This window comes from Mizuhopecten yessoensis, unplaced genomic scaffold (assembly GCF_002113885.1).
Source record: "Mizuhopecten yessoensis strain PY_sf001 unplaced genomic scaffold, ASM211388v2 scaffold4373_2, whole genome shotgun sequence".
Taxonomy (NCBI): domain Eukaryota; kingdom Metazoa; phylum Mollusca; class Bivalvia; order Pectinida; family Pectinidae; genus Mizuhopecten; species Mizuhopecten yessoensis.
The window spans coordinates 71,628-84,596 of NW_018405514.1; the positions used below are offsets into that span (position 1 = coordinate 71,628).

The following is a 12,969-nucleotide window of genomic DNA, read 5'->3' on the forward strand; positions in this document are numbered from 1 at the left end:
GTATACCTTGCAATTAAATACATTCTTCTCCATTATATAAAACTAAACAATTGTCAGTTGATCATGAAAATATCTTTTGAAGTGCAGCTTTTTATCCGCCATTTTTCCTAAGAAATGAATTATTATAGGTCTCGTGATTTCCCTCATCGAGTTTGTTTCGTTATTATCTCTGTCATTCCCAGGGTTCCTTGTACTACGCTCCATCTCCATCTGTATATGCCACACTCCCTTCAAGGATTCTTAAAACGAATATCAACACCACATTAGGATATAAAATAATGAACAAATACATTTCATCTGTTTACGTTGAATACAGCTATATTTTAATATCTTCTTTTCAGCATAAATATGATTATGACTTCAAAACGGTTTTAGTAGAAATATGTGTGAGCTAACTGTCATGTATAAATCTAAGGTATATTTTCATTTTCTTAGTGGTTTTCTACATGACAATGGTGATGTTTAAAAAACCTTAAGTCACCGCTGCTGATTAGTGTAGAGAGTTCATTTGAGGTTATTGTAAGGAAATGGACTGTTGTAGATATCTTTGCAATTTCAGTAAAAATGAAATGATAGCTTTCTTGAATACATATTACTTCTTCACAAAGTATATGTAAATGTTGATTTTGCTGTTTTGATATTATTAGGTTTTCCGAAACAAAAACATCCCTTGTAGACACAGATTTGTAGCTATGTTATTTTCGCACAGATTACGATATAAATAACTTTGACCTCGAGGTCAAATTGTATAGTCCGCGATCACTTTACACATTTGAACGGAGCAAAGGGCAAAAATCTTGGAGAATCTAAATACAATAAAATATGATTAAGGTTACTAATTAAGGTTATGATACAAAAAAAGTGGAAGAGAATTCATAGAACACTTCTCTAGAGTTATAAACACGAGTAATCCATATTTGGCTGTGTGTTCGATTGAAGTTGGAGCATAAACAAAACAAAAATATAAAAAAGCTGCCGATTTACAGTAAAGTACAATATTTTCAACAATGACTTTGTTTTGGTATTAGCTAAGCCGGTCGAAGACATAATACAACAATATACGGATTGCTAGCAGCTTACAGAATAGCGGAACGGAACTCATAGATTCCAATTTTAGGGGCAACTTCCTCCGATTGGAAATATTCCCTGCAGCATCAAACAAATCATATGTAATACAGTACATACAATATTTATAATAAAATATAAAATTTAATATAAAATAAAATATAAAATTTAAACAAATCACGTTAGATCCTATTAAATTCTACCAACACCTACGAGCTACCTCCCACTGAACCACGTGCATCAGCTTGATTGGCGTGCGGTTTAAAACCAGAAATCCTAATCCGAAACCAAATTAGTTAAATGATAAGAATACTTTCATACGGTTAGTAATGTCAAAGAAACAAGGTGATTTCAAATTAATTAACATAAAAGCTCTATAATTGAGTATTCTATCTTTATTTTTTTTCATTTTTTTCGATGTTTTGTATCCTGTTATTTCAGTTGTTATGTACAGTATGCACATACAATCTCTATTAGCCTGCTTTCTGTGGTATACCTGTTCTATATCTTGATATTGTAGTAAAATCATAAGCTAAAATCTTGCATTGGAGTAAAAAGTATAGCTCAAATCATGTGTTGTAATAATATTGTAGCTCAAATATTATGTTAAATAATAATATAACTCAAACCTTGTCTTGTAATATCATAAATATAGATCAAATCCTTATGTTATTATCCGATAATTGCTCAAATCTTGTGCTGTAGTAACATGATCTTGTTGTGGTTTAACTAAGTAAACAAGATATGCGTCGACCTGACACGTGATGTGACTTTATATCGTAATCTGCGAGGCTCGTCCCTTGGTAGCTGTAGATATAAGCCTGTATTACGTCAGATATAGACACAAAAAGAACCGTTGATAACACGCAAATGTATCCTCATATATGTATCGTCACGGGCACGACCCCGAGGTCACATGGTATCTAGACCAGCTTCTACTCGCAGATAACACAGTGTACGGGGATGTGGATGTCGGTGTAAAATCTTAATATAGAAGTGAACAGAAGAATAGGTAAGCTTACCATGATCAAACAAAGTAGCTTTCTAGCTACATGTATGTATTGTTTTACAAAATGTCGATTACTCTTGGCCTAGCTCAGATGGTAGCCTTGGGAGATAGAGGTGAATGTCTGCTCGGAGAGTCGAATCCTCTATACGTTTTATTTTGAATATTTCTTAAATAAAGTAAGAATGCACAACTATGTCCAAGTTGTCTAACATATGCAATAAAGAAGCTCTATATGACTGGTATTAAGCTATGCGTTTTGACCCTACAACATATCCTATTATACATCGTATGTATGTCGTACTGCCTGGGTATTCTCCGACAGTGCTCAGTCTATGAGCATTTAGTAACTTACTCAATACTTGTCTAGTTCTACATTCACAAATTCTAAAAATGTTATTAGAACTCTATTTGTACAAAAAATAATGAAAACTGGAATTGTCTAAGACATTCACATGCAAAATGGCATCAACGATACTCAAGGCTAAAGATGCCCACTTGGCACATTTTTGTTTTACAAATATACGACAACATGTCAATATCTTAGACATTTACATACACAATGCGTTAACGTCTAATATATATATGTATACCACGCACATGGCTAAAGATGCATCCAATACATTCTCACGTGGTTATCGGGATTTGATATCCCACACTAATGACGAAATATAATATTCATATAACTGTAGTTGTAAAGACATTTCTCATTTTGATGTAGACCGAGCACGTTGACCCAGACCTAGAAAAGAAAAAGCATGAGTCATCTCAAAAATGATATAGTTTATCTCGAACGTAGCGTATAGGGTAAGTTATTATGTTCACATACCTGCACGTAACCACAGGTAAACAACCATTTTCACGACATTTCAACAATGCCCGATACAAAATAATGTGACTATATTGCTCGCTGCAAACATTGTAACTTATACAAAATAGAACAGTGGTAATAATGTGTGAATCCCTCCGCTAAGGATCTCACCGGGACCTCTGTTGTTATTCTGACTCCAACTTATATTAAAAAGGGATGGGGAAACAAGTAGTAAATACGTTCCTGGCATCTCTGTAGGGATGCACTATGTTGATGCGTATTTATATGAAAATTATGTATATTAGCTCTGTTCCTCGGACAAGTATCGAGAAAGCATTAATTCTGAGCGCCCTCTCAGTGATTTATAATGTAGTATCAGTGAGGAACAAGAGTTTTCTTCATAATTCAAGTTGGAAAGTATAAGCTATTGATATCGTATTTAGATGAGCATCGCAGGTACACTATTTGATTGTAATCAAATCTGGTGTGGAATGGCTTAGTGGAATGATCTAATGGAAGCAGAACTGACTGTTAAGAGTTAGTGGGGACTCATTGGTCAATGGTACCATATTGATAAGCAGACAACTATCTGGTATATGAGTATAGTCATACTAAGGTAGTATCTAACATCACATATGTACCACTCAAGAGGTTTCAGAGACATGCTGATGGTTCATATATTATCTATTGTCGTTAGAGTACTGCTATTGCATAATTAACCACCAGATATGAAACATAAGATAACATGTATAAATATTGTCGTATTTGAATACATACCTTTATAAATGGTATTATTTTAGACTTCAAGGTATGGAGCTTGTCAACATCGTTGATGAATATGGCAACAGAATGCATTATAAACGTTACCAGGGGCGGACATTCCACCCAGACGTTATAGGAAATGTCGGCGATCACCTAGCTGAGGTTGCTGCTTACAAGGGTCAGCCTGACGATGTTCTCCTATGTACATTTCCTAAATCAGGTAATCTTAAGTTAAGGTGCTTCATACTTTTGCGGAATTACAATTATCTTGATTGACACGATCTCAAAGATGATTGCATAATATGCATCAGTAAGCTCATCTTCGATATCCAGCGGTTACGCTCACGTTCGCTCTCTACACCCCTCGAATATGTCATGGCAAAATTGAAGGCACGAAGATAGCTCTTTGATTGGTCCCAGGTAAAAAAAAACCTGACCAATCGCTAGACTGATACTTGTCCTTTGAAGATTACAAAAGGAGAGACGCCCGACTTCAAAGCCTGTCAATATTACCGTTACGTGACCGCGAGATTTGTTTGATGTACATCAAAGGATCGAACTAGTCTTCTTGTCTCATCAACAAGGTGGCACGCAACGAGCTTTCAATTTTGCTATGACATATTCTAAGGGTGTAGAGAGCAAAAGTGAGCGTAACTCCTGGATACCGAGGATGCAGTAAACTGTCTCAAGTCTCTTGTCTGCTTGTAGCTAGTAGAAACAGCTTCTGGAAAATTCTTTATGGAATTTAAGGACTGGTTGCAAGTATCGGGGCTCGGGAGAGCAAATAGATGTCGCGATAGTGTAAAAATAAGATGAGAACTCTCTTAGATGATTAAGTATTTCAATTAATATGGGGTACGATGGGTGTTAAGTAAAAGGCAGTGCAATGCTAGGTATAGATAATTACCATTGATATTTGGAGAATACAAATTATAAATGCATGTTAATCTGCTATAAACGAAGTATTATTCTGATGTATAGGTATAATTGACGAAATTGACACTTATTTTTGCATAACACAGGTGATCTCCAACGAAGAATTCAAATTTTCCCGCGAAAACATGCCGCTCTGTCTACTGATTTGCCCCCTTGTATAAATAAATAAAACTAGCTTTATTTGTTTTATTCGTATTTGCGTCGATACCTTTATAGCATTTTAAATTGTAAGTTTAAATAATGTAAAACGCGATTCATGGCATATGCCCAGGAATCAAATGTTGTTATGACATCATTATGTTGAGACAGCTTACACGTCCGTCATTTTAACGGTCATTATGAAAGATATTTTATCGACAGGAACTCACTGGGTTTTTAACATGGTCCAGATGATACGTGGAAACAATTTGGAATACAGTGGAACACCGGTTGTGATGGAATTTCATCCAATCAGCGATATTGAAAAGCTGCAATCACCGCGCATGTATCTCACTCATGCAGCATACCCGTTTATCCCTGACGCGGCAAAACGAGGCGACATCAAAATTATACAGGTGATGAGGAATCCCAAGGATTCAGTGCTGTCTTTCTACGAATTCTTCAAAAGCATGAGGAATATGGCATACGAAGGCACTTTTGACGGCTTCCTCAAGTATTTTCTATCAGATGAATGTAAGGCTATTTGTATTCAGTGTTATAGGGATGTTTGAAATTTCTGTGAATGAAGCTAGAATTAAAATAACTTGTTTTACTTTTCTTTCTTACTTTCCAATGTAGAGTTCAATTATGGATTAAATATTTCATTTAGAGATCAATGCAATTACAAACTTCAATAGACACACCGGACATTTCTCTAAACCTTTGATTTGCTATATAACGTTGGTTTGTTTTGGTGTGTGACAATATTATTATTACTATAGTATTTGGTGTAATAAGGAATAAGGTAGATATATCCTTTTACTGCATGTTTTCTTTAATGTAGATGATTTCCTGTTGATTTAATACATGTAACAACTTCTATAATGGTTTATTAACACGCAATGCTAGCCACCACCTCCGGTTACTTTGTCTAAATCTCGATACCATTTGTATGTTATGGTTGTTCAATTAGTAGAGAGCTCGTCTACAGTTTGGAGGTCCGAGATGTGAATCTGGCCATTTGTATTTTCGCTCAATCACATACTTATGTACATGGTTGTTGGTGTTTAAGTTCGACACAAGTAGGGGTGGTGGTATAAACTACAGTTTAGATAACACTTACATGGAGTAGGTGTTTATGTATTGAGTACTGTTCAGTTGATGGTACAGTGAGTTAGTGTATTGAGTACTGTTCAGTTGATGGTACAGTGAATCGGTCTGTAAATAAAGTACAAATCTGTAGTTGTGTTAACCGGTGTTGAGTTGACACGTATATTAATAAGTCAAGCGACAGTAATCACAGTTAATCTGACCATGTATAAAGTTGTTGAAGTGATATTAACCAATATGACCTATATAAGTAAAAAGGTGTTACCTACTGTTTAGTTTAATTTATTTAGTAAGTGTTGTGGTATTAAGTTTTCTTCAGTTTCTTTGTAAATTAAGTAAGTCCAGTGGTATTATGTCTGTTTAGTTTCCTTGTAGATTTAGTAAGTGTAGTGGTATTATGTTTGTTCAGTTTTCCTTGTAAATTTAGTAAGTTTAGTGGTATTATGTCCTGTTTAGTTTCCTTGTAGATTAAGTAAGTGTAGTGGTATTATGTCTGTTCAGTTTCCCTGTAAATTTAGTAAGCGTAGTGGTATTAAGTCCTGTTCAGTTTCCTTGTAAATGTTGTAAGTGTAGTGGAATTATGTCTGTTTAGTTTCCTTGTAGATTTAGTAAGTGTAGTGGTATTATGTCTGTTCAGTTTCCCTGTAAATTTAGTAAGCGTAGTGGTATTAAGTCCTGTTCAGTTTCCTTGTAAATGTTGTAAGTGTAGTGGAATTATGTCTGTTCAGTTTCCTTGTAGATTTAGTAAGTGTAGTGGTATTATGTCTGTTCAGTTTCCTTGTAGCTTTAGTAAGTGTAGTGGTATTATGTCTATTCAGTTTCCTTGTAAATTTAGTAAGTGTGGTGGTTTTGTGTCTGTTTAGTTTCCTTATAAATTAAGTAAGTGTGGTGGTTTTGAGTCTGTTTAGTTTCCTTATAAATTAAGTAAGTGTGGTGGTTTTAAGTCCTGTTCAGTTTCCTTGTAAATGTTGTAAGTGTAGTGGAATTATGTCTGTTTAGTTTCCTTGTAAATTCAGTAAGTGTAGTGGTATTATGTCTGTTTAGTTTCATTGTATATTAAGTAAGTGTGGTGGTTTTAAGTCCTGTTCAGTTTCCTTGTAAATGTTGTAAGTGTAGTGGTATTATGTACTATCCAGTTGATATGTACATTTAATAACTGTAGCGGTAAAAATCATAGCTCAGGTGTTCTGTTTAGTAGGCTCGTAAAGATGTTAGCTACCTATACTGTGAATGCTATACAAATGTGTAGACCTCAGCTCAGTTGCCTTTCATGGAAGTCTAGTGTAAGAAATCTTTTCTTTAAATTGAATACTTTTAAAAAGGGTCTAACAGGAGACGTTATATTTCACAGTGGTGGTTATCGGTTGCTCACTGTTCACGTATATGTGTTTTAATTTATTACAGTCGTGGATATCAGTCATGTACATGTGTTTCATTTTACAGTCTGTGGGTATCGGTTACTCACTGTTCACGTACATGTGTTTTATTTTCTACAGTCCTGGGTGTCTGTTACTCACTGTTCACGTACATGTCTTTTATTTTTACAGTCTGTGGTATTGGCTACTCACTGTTCACATACATGTGTTTTATTATTACACTCTGTGTGTATCTGTTACTCACTGTTCACGTATATGTGTTTTATTTTACAGTCTGTGGTATTGGTTACTCACTGTTCACGTACATGTGTTTTATTATTACAGTCTGTGGTATCGGTTACTCACTGTTCACGGATATGTGTTTTATTATTACAGTCTGTGGTGTTGGTTGCTCACTGTTCACGTACCTGAAGGAATCACGTACATGTGTTTTATTTTTACAGTCGTGGGTGTCGGTTACTCACTGTTCACGCACATGTGTTTTATTATTACAGTCTGTGGTGTCGGTTGCTCACTGTTCACGTACACGTGTTTTATTTTTAGTCTGTGGTGTCGGTTGCTCACTGTTCACGTACATGTGTTTTATTTTCTACAGTCCTGGGGGTCTGTTACTCACTGTTCACGTATATGTGTTTTATTATTACAGTATGTGGTATCGGTTGTTCACTGTTCACGTACATGTGTTTTATTTTGACAGTCTGTGGTATCAGTTGCTCACGGTTCACGTACATGTGTTTTATTTTTACAGTCGTGGGTGTCTGTTACTCACTGTTCCCGTATATGTGTTTTATTTTACAGTCTGTGGTATTAGTTACTCACTGTTCACGTACATGTGTTTTATTTTGACAGTCTGTGGTATCAGTTGCTCACTGTTCACGTACATGTGTTTTATTTTCTACAGTCCTGGGTGTCTGTTACTCACTGTTCACGTACATGTGTTTTATGATTACCGTCTGTGGTATCGGTTACTCACTGTTCACGGATATGTGTTTTATTATTACAGTCTGTGGTGTTGGTTGCTCACTGTTCACGTACCTGAAGGAATCACGTACATGTGTTTTATTTTTACAGTCTGTGGTATCGGTTGCTCACTGTTCACGTATATGTGTTTTATTATTACAGTATGTGGTATCGGTTGTTCACTGTTCACGTACATGTGTTTTATTTTGACAGTCTGTGGTATCAGTTGCTCACGGTTCACGTACATGTGTTTTATTTTTACAGTCTGTGGTATCGGTTGTTCACTGTTCACGTACATGTGTTTTATTTTGACAGTCTGTGGTATCAGTTGCTCACGGTTCACGTACATGTGTTTTATTTTTACAGTCTGTGGTATCGGTTTCTCACTGTTCACGCACATGTGTTTTTTTTTTACATTCTGTGGTATCGGTTGTTCACTGTTCACGTACATGTGTTTTATTTTTACAGTCGTGGGTGTCTGTTACTCACTGTTCCCGTATATGTGTTTTATTTTACAGTCTGTGGTATTAGTTACTCACTGTTCACGTACATGTGTTTTATTTTCTACAGTCCTGGGTGTCTGTTTCTCACTGTTCACGTACATGTCTTTTATTTTTACAGTCTGTGTTATTGGCTACTCACTGTTCACATACATGTGTTTTATTATTACAGTCTGTGGTATCGGTTACTCTCTGTTCACGTACATGTATTTTATTATTACAGTCTGTGGTATCGGTTACTCTCTGTTCACGTACATGTATTTTATTATTACAGTCTGTGGTATCGGTTCCTCACTGTCACGTACATGTGTTTTATTATTACAGTCGTTGGTATTGGTTACTCACTGTTCACGTATATGTGTTTTATTATTACAGTATGTGGTATCGGTTGTTCACTGTTCACGTATATGTGTTTTATTATTACAGTATGTGGTATCGGTTGTTCACTGTTCACGTATATGTGTTTTATTATTACAGTATGTGGTATCGGTTGTTCACTGTTCACGTACATGTGTTTTATTTTTACAGTCATGGGTGTCGGTTACTCACTGTTCACGTACATGTGTTTTATGATTACAGTCTGTGGTATCGGTTACTCACTGTTCACGTATATGTGTTTTATTTTTACAGTCGTGGGTATCGGTTACTCACGGTTCACGTACATGTGTTTTATTTTTACAGTCTGTGGTATCTGTTACTCACTGTTCACGTATATGTGTTTTATTTTTACAGTGGTGGGTATCGGTTACTCACTGTTCACGTACATGTGTTTTATTTTGACAGTCTGTGGTATCAGTTGCTCACTGTTCACGTACATGTGTTTTATTATTACAGTCTGTGGTTTCGGTTACTCACTGTTCACGTACATTTGTTTTATTTTTACAGTCGTGGTTGTCGGTCACTCACTGTTCACGTACATTTGTTTTATTATTACAGTCTGTGGTTATCGGTTACTCACTGTTCACGTACATGCGTTTTATTTTGACAGTCTGTGGTATCGGTTACTCACTGTTCACGTATATGTTTTTTATTATTACAGTCTGTGGTATCGGTTCCTCACTGTAACGTAAATGTGTTTTATTATTACAGTCGTGGGTTTCGGTTACTCACTGTTCACGTACATGTGTTTTCTTTTTACAGTCTGTGGTATCGGTTACTCACTGTTCACGTATATGTGTTTTTTTATTACAGTCTGTGGTGTTGGTTGCTCACTGTTCACGTACATTTGTTTTATTATTACAGTCTGTGGTTATCGGTTACTCACTGTTCACGTACATGCGTTTTATTTTGACAGTCTGTGGTATCGGTTTCTCACTGTTCACGTACATTTGTTTTATTTTTACAGTCGTGGTTGTCGGTCACTCACTGTTCACGTATATGTGTTTTATTATTACAGTCTGTGGTATCGGTTACTCACTGTTCACGTATATGTTTTTTATTATTACAGTCTGTGGTATCGGTTCCTCACTGTCACGTACATGTGTTTTATTATTACAGTCTGTGATATCGGTTGCTCACTGTTCACGTATATGTGTTTTATTATTACAGTCGTGGGTATCGGTAACTCACTGTGCACGTACATGTGTTTTATTTTGACAGTCTGTGGTATCGGTTTCTCACTGTTCACGTACATTTGTTTTATTTTTACAGTCGTGGGTGTCGGTCACTCACTGTTCACGTACATTTGTTTTATTATTACAGTCTGTGGTTATCGGTTACTCCCTGTTCACGTACATGTGTTTTATTTTGACAGTCTGTGGTATCGGTTACTCACTGTTCACGTTCATTTGTTTTATTTTTACAGTCGTGGTTGTCGGTTACTCACTGTTCACGTATATGTTTTTTATTATTACAGTCTGTGGTATCGGTTCCTCACTGTCACGTACATGTGTTTTATTATTACAGTCTGTGATATCGGTTGCTCACTGTTCACGTATATGTGTTTTATTATTACAGTCTGTGGTGTCGGTTGCTCACTGTTCACGTATATGTGTTTTATTATTACAGTCGTGGGTATCGGTAACTCACTGTGCACGTACATGTGTTTTATTTTGACAGTCTGTGGTATCGGTTACTCACTGTTCACGTTCATTTGTTTTATTTTTACAGTCGTGGTTGTCGGTCACTCACTGTTCACGTATATGTGTTTTATTATTACAGTCTGTGGTGTCGGTTGCTCACTGTTCACGTATATGTGTTTTATTATTACAGTCGTGGGTATCGGTAACTCACTGTTCACGTACATGTGTTTTATTATTACAGTCTGTGGTATCGGTTCCTCACTGTCACGTACATGTGTTTTATTATTACAGTCTGTGGTATCGGTTAGTGGGTGTTCACGTACATGTGTTTTATTATTACAGTCTGTGGTGTTGGTTGCTCACTGTTCACGTACCTGAAGGAATGGGAAGAAGCCAAACGGAATAATAAAGACTTGCAGATTTTAAATCTTCGATACGAAGACCTTAAAAAGGTATGATTTGTTTAAAATAGCAAAATTATATTTAGTTAAATAAAGGAGGAATAGCCCAATCTAAATTACCAATGCATTCTTTCTTTTTGCTTTTGTTTCAGAATCTGTTTGAAAATGTCATCAAAATATCAAAGTTTTTAAACCTCGAACGAACGAGTTCATTTCTTCATGAAGTTGAGAAGAACGTATCCTTTGAACGACTAAAGAAAAAGCATGACACACAGACCGGAGAAACAGATAGGTGGAAGAATAATACTGAAGGAGGAAGACTGCCTGTTTATAGGAAAGGTAGCCTACTACTCATCTGTACTGGTATCCGACGAGCTAGATTACGGATGATTATTATCCATCTTCTATGCTTTTAATTGTTTGAAGAAGACGTATTTTTTCAGTATATTCTGCCTTTTGATAGCTTTTTATAATACTCTGTATTGAGCTTATCAGTCAAACACATATTTCATTTCAACAAATTTTATTGACAGATGTAATAGTCAAATGGATTGAATAACAGGCAGGCCTATACAAATTCTGTCCATGAGTGGCTCAAAATTTGATCGAATATATATACAATGTAGTTACAATCATGATTTTAAAATAATTTAATCACAAACTCATACAAACAAATAAAAATAGTCACTGTAAAGACAATATTATAAATGACGTATCAAATATATTACGGTCGTGCTCATGAAGATAAAATGAAGGACGCATTTACTAACGGTATTATTGTGATGAACAATGCAAAATCACTTGAATAGTAAACGAAATAGTACTGCTTGAATTTTTACAGGAATAGTTGGCGATTGGAAGAACACATTCACCGTAGCGCAGAACGAAAAGTTTGATGCTGTCTACAAAGAGAAAATGGAAGAAATGAGGCTGCCGCTCGATGAATTTATCTTCGAGTAATTCTCACACAATAAATAGCATTGTGTTTCGTTAAATTGAATAAAGCAGTAATCCACTTTAAATGTGGATTCTTACACTTATATTTTAACACGAGATCGACGTAAGGACATGGTAAAATATGTTTTTGTCGATGGCGTCATAAACAAAGTTCACATAATGCGGACGTTTATAAATTCCGACGTCTTAAAATGATTACATGAATGTAATTACGTTAAATGAGGCAATGAAATATATCTGGAAAAAGAAACGGAGAATGTTATTAATGTTCAAATGAAAAGATTGTTCAAGAGTAAACGTTAAAAAAACATCTGATTGTAAAAATCTTCTCAAAGCACAATACCTGGTTCATCGGAACATATCAAACATACGGAATTTATAAATTTAAACTAAAAAGAGGTGCTCGAAATTTTCCGCGTTGTGACATCACAAATAAGTTCAAATCGCCTGAACAGCCCCAAGATGGGCGAAAGCACTGGCTAATTGTAGTTTTCGTGATATGTTTTATATATATATGTATAATAATAAATAGTAAACAGACATTAAACCATGGCAAATCTGAATTCGCTGAGACATACACTAGATCACGGTGATGCAATTTACCGTATAAATACGCAGCCTAGAGTGATTTATCGGGCAGAAGATACAGAAGATCATGGCTACGTAATGTTTTCGTCCTCATCAAGCCTCAATTCCTGATACAGGCAATAGAGTAGCGAATGAACTGTGACTTATAAACTGTATAAGCAAGGGTGATAGCATGTAACTTCTTGAAGAAAAGTGGTCGGGTTGCACAGTGGATAGCGCACTTGTTTTTTTCACCAATGTGGCCGGGGTTCGATTCCCCGATCGGACGTGAAAATGTATGGGGTCACCCGCCCGATCACATGGGTTTTCTCCTGGTATTCCGGTTTCCTCCCACATTA

General features: G+C 35.7%; 1 protein-coding gene across 3 annotated transcripts; it reads left to right on the plus strand.

Annotated features, from left to right (window-relative positions):
* The first annotated feature begins 1,748 nt into the window (after positions 1–1,748).
* Positions 1,749–12,439, plus strand: LOC110448885 (sulfotransferase 1C2-like). 3 transcript variants are annotated; one of them, XM_021495367.1, is made up of 7 exons: positions 1,749–2,077; positions 2,793–2,878; positions 3,683–3,864; positions 4,941–5,252; positions 11,028–11,137; positions 11,239–11,425; positions 11,928–12,439. In XM_021495367.1, exons 3-7 carry the CDS (start codon positions 3,693–3,695, stop codon positions 12,044–12,046), a joined length of 900 nt encoding a protein of 299 aa, XP_021351042.1. In that variant the 5' UTR covers positions 1,749–2,077; positions 2,793–2,878; positions 3,683–3,692; the 3' UTR covers positions 12,047–12,439. The 3 variants fall into 3 exon arrangements, with proteins under 3 accessions (XP_021351042.1, XP_021351041.1, XP_021351040.1); XM_021495366.1 differs by lacking the exon at positions 2,793–2,878 and adding an exon at positions 7,648–7,659 and having other exon boundaries at positions 1,750–2,077; positions 11,040–11,137; XM_021495365.1 differs by lacking the exon at positions 2,793–2,878 and having other exon boundaries at positions 1,751–2,077.
* Positions 12,440–12,969: the final 530 nt, after the last annotated feature.